The sequence below is a fragment of the Nelumbo nucifera genome, chromosome 1 (assembly GCF_055504915.1).
Source record: "Nelumbo nucifera cultivar China Antique chromosome 1, China Antique-T2T, whole genome shotgun sequence".
Lineage (NCBI taxonomy): Eukaryota > Viridiplantae > Streptophyta > Magnoliopsida > Proteales > Nelumbonaceae > Nelumbo > Nelumbo nucifera.
The window spans coordinates 31,923,702-31,928,558 of record NC_142649.1 but is presented as its reverse complement, the minus strand read 5'-3'; the positions used below and the strand labels follow the sequence as shown (position 1 = coordinate 31,928,558).

The window sequence follows — 4,857 nt, the reverse complement described above, 5'->3', positions numbered from 1 at the left end:
GAAAGAAATCATACATTACATGATAAGTTCCTTTTCTAATTCCAAAATGTCCCAAATGTTAACGTCGAAAGACAATCCATGACCATAACAATCAGTACTCTTGCCTTCTCCCTTAGAAGTCTCGCCACCCTCTTTCACTGATTCCATTTCTTCAAGCCAAAAGCTTTTAATAAACTCTTCTCCAGACGTATCGAAGGAGCAAGACTTCCCTTTCTCTGCCGCCTTTTCATTCTCCACGGCCAAGGCATTCTCCCACCACAGCATGGAATCGTCCTGAGGTGGAGGACGAGGAGGAGATGCTTGACTCTGCATATCTCCTGACCCAGAAGTGTTACCCACAGTGGTAGAAGAAGAGAGCCCTGTCAACCACCGAGAATCTTTGAATCTCCATGGTTTAGGCCTGTATATCTTCTTCTTCTTCCCAATTACAGTCGTATGGGCTCTCACCTCTGCCCCTCCAGAAATATTCTCCTTGCTCAGTTTACTGTTCCAGTAATTCTTGATATCATTGGCCGTCCTCCCGGGCAGTCTACCTGCGATTAACGACCATCTAAAAGCAAGAAAAGATTAATTATTTAGTCAAAGTAGAGCTACTCAGATTTGATATAAATTATAGATGGAGAATGTCTTCGTCTTCATGCCGGAAATGGCATGCCGGAAAACAATCCTCCTCTGGTGCATTAATTTTAAATTCTTTTCTCTCTCTAAAGAAGTACAGGTTTGCTTTGCACTAACTAGAAGAAACACACCAACTATTTACTCCAATAGTTTAATCTGTTCCAGCGGTGTCCTTATCTGCTACTCAAAACACTATCCACAAGCCTCCCTCTCCTACAAGATAATATAGCCATAAATAGGAAGCATCTTTATTGGAGTTCGGATATTGTCTCAACAGATTGCAGTTGTACATTTGGCGAGATGTTCCCGTTGTAAAACTGCAATGGCTGGTCGGACCAGTTGTTGGGACCCTGTGCTGGAACCAGAATCCAGATTCTCTTAATTGTTGTTCATGGGAGATGTTTCCAATGCACTACTGATGTCTTGTGATATTAGACACGACAATTTGACCCTGCCCTCCCCGGTCACCGTGGTTTTCTTTACCATTGATTTGGGTAATTGGATTGAGTTTCGGGGACCAAGGTGACCAAGGTGAGGATGGTATTTGTACACCCTGCCCTAAATCAGCATATATACTCACACTTTTATTTTTTTTAATATTTTTGAAGAATTGTGATATATTTTGTATTAAAATATAATATAATATAATTTATGTTAATATATATATATATATTATTACAGAATATATTATATACTAAGATAAATTATATTATATTATATTTACTACAAAATATATTATAATTCTTCAAAAATATAAAAAAAAAATTGTAAGTAAGCAAGTAGGATTGATCGATCGGGGCAGGGCGGGAAAAATTTGGGGATCCCCATTTCTTAGGGGGATGGAAATGGGGTTGGGATTTCTAGCCCCGATGAGGTTCGAGGTGAGAATAGGGTGGGGCATGCAAAACTGGCCCCACTCCGCCTTGTTGTCATTTCTATGTCGTAGGCATGTAAGTCAAATTCACATTGGCTCCCCACAAAGTGTGTCCCATAGCACAACTGAACCGTGCATTGGGAACATCTCCCAATGAGAAGTAGAGTTGGATCCAATTAGCATTTTACACTACTTCAGGCTTGGATTCGTATCTCCTACACATGAACTCTTCCCACATCCCTACCCACATAATATTGTAGATTTGAATGAGTCCGGATCTCCTATCTACAAGAACTCTGATCCTCTGCATAGTATTATGCAGGGGAGATGTTCCCAATTCACAGGGGACAGTGTATTGTGGGTAAGCATAGACAGAATTCTTGTGAGCAAGAGATCTGGTCTCGATTTGAATCAGGTGGATTTAAATGTCCTACCCACAAACTTTTCCCACATCACACAACAATACAGACTCACATTGGCAGTGGATTTGGATCTCCTATCCACAAACTCTTCTCACATCCCTCCCTATCCCACACTAACACTACATATTCATATTGGGAGGGAGTATCTCAATCCACCCACAGCAAAATGTTCACAGGGGACAGTGTACCTGTAGCCGCACATCAGGAACAAGTTGGGAGCGTTTTGTTGGTATAAAATCTGAGCTCATTTACCACATCGGATATTTCCCTAAATAGATGCAATCTTATGAGGGTTGATTTTTATTTCCTTTTAATATAATTTTCATGGTAATTGAAATGCTGGAAGAAATGCTGCACCCTCTTGCCTGTTGCCTAAGAGTTTGTGGAGCCTAATTATGAGATCAGCTTCATCCAACGTGAATTTCCCTCTCTTGATATCCGGCTTAAGATAGTTCAACCATCTCAATCTACAGCTCTTTCGACATCTCCGTAGACCTGAACCCAAGAATTATAACCAAAAACCAAAATAATAAATCTCAAAAAGAAGAAGAGAATGAAATAGGCACCAAAAAGAATAAAATTAAGGGGTTGCTTGTTAAGTTTTTTTGGGAAGATCTTCTGGTAATTCTGACATTCAAAAGACGCATTGAACTTTTGTATGAAGATTTGAGCAGACCAAAAAATTCTATTTGGAACTTCCCAATTAGCCCAAAATGGGTTTTTCGTGTCTTTTCAATGCACCAACTTTTGACGGTTAAATCTATTATGAGCCAAATGGAAAAAGACCACAACACAATCTGTCCAATTTATAAACAGGCAAAAAACCGCATAGAAAAACGCATCAAATGGGGCCTAAGCTTTCTTTAAATAAACATTGCACCATGCAACATCGTAGCAACTGGTGACTCTCTCTCTCTCCAAAGAAGAAAAGAAAAGAAAATAAGAATAGTACCTGCTCTACAAGGAACCAGATGCCATTTTCCCTCTCCATATTTCTCTATGCACATCCTTAGAAGAGCATCTTCTTCTCGGGTCCATGAACCTTTTATTAAACCCAAAGAACGACCCTCCATATTATTCAGAGCGGAGTTTCACAGAGATGGGATTGCAAATCCACCAAAGCATCTTATATATTTCATTTCTAAAACAAATATTATAGAATGAAGGCATTGATTAAAAAATTGAAAAAAATAATCCCTTGTTTTCAATTGTTATCAGCTACCGGTCCATCTATTATTCTGTCTTCCTCTTCCTCAGCAAGTTCAACGTGATGTAAGGTTCTCTTTTAGCATGGCATGCAAGTGTGCAATTTTTTTTATTCAAAAACTACGTGCCCTCTACTGACGAGGGACCATTATTAAATGAATGTGAACAATTATTTGAAAAGGGGTGTCAGATTATCATTGCATAGGCATTTATTCTAAACTATTTGGTAAAACATTTATTAGATAAACACTTATCTTAGTTAATTTGTCGGATTCATTGCAAATTACTTGCTCGATCAAATGCATCTATTAACATTATATTTACATGGCAATCTGTAGATACATTTTTAAGGAGTTTTCCTATTGAGATCTAGCAAAGGTTTCAGCTAATAAGCCTAATATGCAACCTTCATATATGGAGGGCTTTCCCTCAGCTCATATGCAATCATCAATAACAAATTTGTGATCAAAAACATTTTGTATTTCAATCAAATGGTTTCTTGTTGTAATGAGTATGAATGCAGATTTCACGACTAAATTCACCTTTTTTTTTATTGATTAACTATGAGTACAAAATTTGTATATAATCTTTTTAGATACAAAGTGGACTAGAGTACATTTATGCATCAAACCAGCATTTATATTGCAAACAAACGCAGCCCTTATTTCATCGATCTTACAAGGAGGTTCACAGACCACATAACTTTCTTTCCTTAACGAAACCCGATTCAGACCAGATTGCACTCAATATCTCCTTGCTCATCTTGTCTTTTCTGCGCTTATCTTCTAATTGTAAACACCTCTACCTTCCTCTCCTCCCATCCCAAAAGGAAGAGCCTTAACTCTATCCCACTTTCACCTCTTTGTCCACCATTTCACCAACTGAAATTACAAGATTAATTGATTGGTTCTCGCTCCTCTGGGTCACATTTCCATCCTATTTAATCACCTCTCCTTCAGCTGTTGACAAAAGCGATTGGCAAGGTCACTACTTCCCAGCCAAACTCCCTATTTCCCTAAATGTCAAGCACACAGAAACACCTAAGGGTGTAAATGGATCAAATTCGAATCAAAGCATGTAATATTTGAATTTGAATCCAATTAGAAAATCTGATATCTGAATTTGATTAAATATTTGAATATTCGATTCGAATTCAACCAATTAATTATTTAAGGTAATTAATAAATATATTAAATAAATATTTTATTTATATAAAGTATATATACATTTAAGTTATTTATATAATTTTTTATTATATATACAAATTTTATAAGATATTTAAATAATTTATATATTATATATAAGAATTAAATAATCGATCGAATATGAATTTATTGGATCGAATCAAGTCATATCCAAATTCGATTTGATCAAATCAAATCTCAAATTCGAAATTGGATTTTTGAATACCATTAACACCCCTATAAACACCCTAAATTAGAAGATTAGACAACCTCCGACCTCCACCCTAAGTTAAGAATATAAGGTTTTCACTTATCCAATTTTAATTTTATCCTATTTTTTCTTTTGTTATTCTGATTAATGGGTTTTGTAGAATTAACATATAAGGATGCTATGTAGTTCAAAATAGTCGAGAACTCTATCTATTTATCATCTCTAAACAGAAAGTTTGACTTGTTTAAAGCCTCATTGTCAATAACCAAGAATGATAAAAGTGTTTAAAGCTAGAAAGTATTTAAATAGTGTGCTAATTTTATATTATTGTTTAATGATTCC

At 36.3% G+C, this 4,857-nt stretch overlaps 1 protein-coding gene across 1 annotated transcript; it reads right to left on the bottom strand.

Moving 5' to 3' along the window:
- LOC148803092 (transcription factor MYB90-like) lies at positions 1-3,022 on the bottom strand. The gene is made up of 3 exons (XM_088896747.1): positions 2,867-3,022; positions 2,280-2,409; positions 1-550 (listed from the first exon to the last, which is right to left on the bottom strand). Exons 1-3 carry the CDS (start codon positions 2,985-2,987, stop codon positions 16-18), a joined length of 786 nt encoding a protein of 261 aa, XP_088752873.1. The 5' UTR covers positions 2,988-3,022; the 3' UTR covers positions 1-15.
- Positions 3,023-4,857: the final 1,835 nt, after the last annotated feature.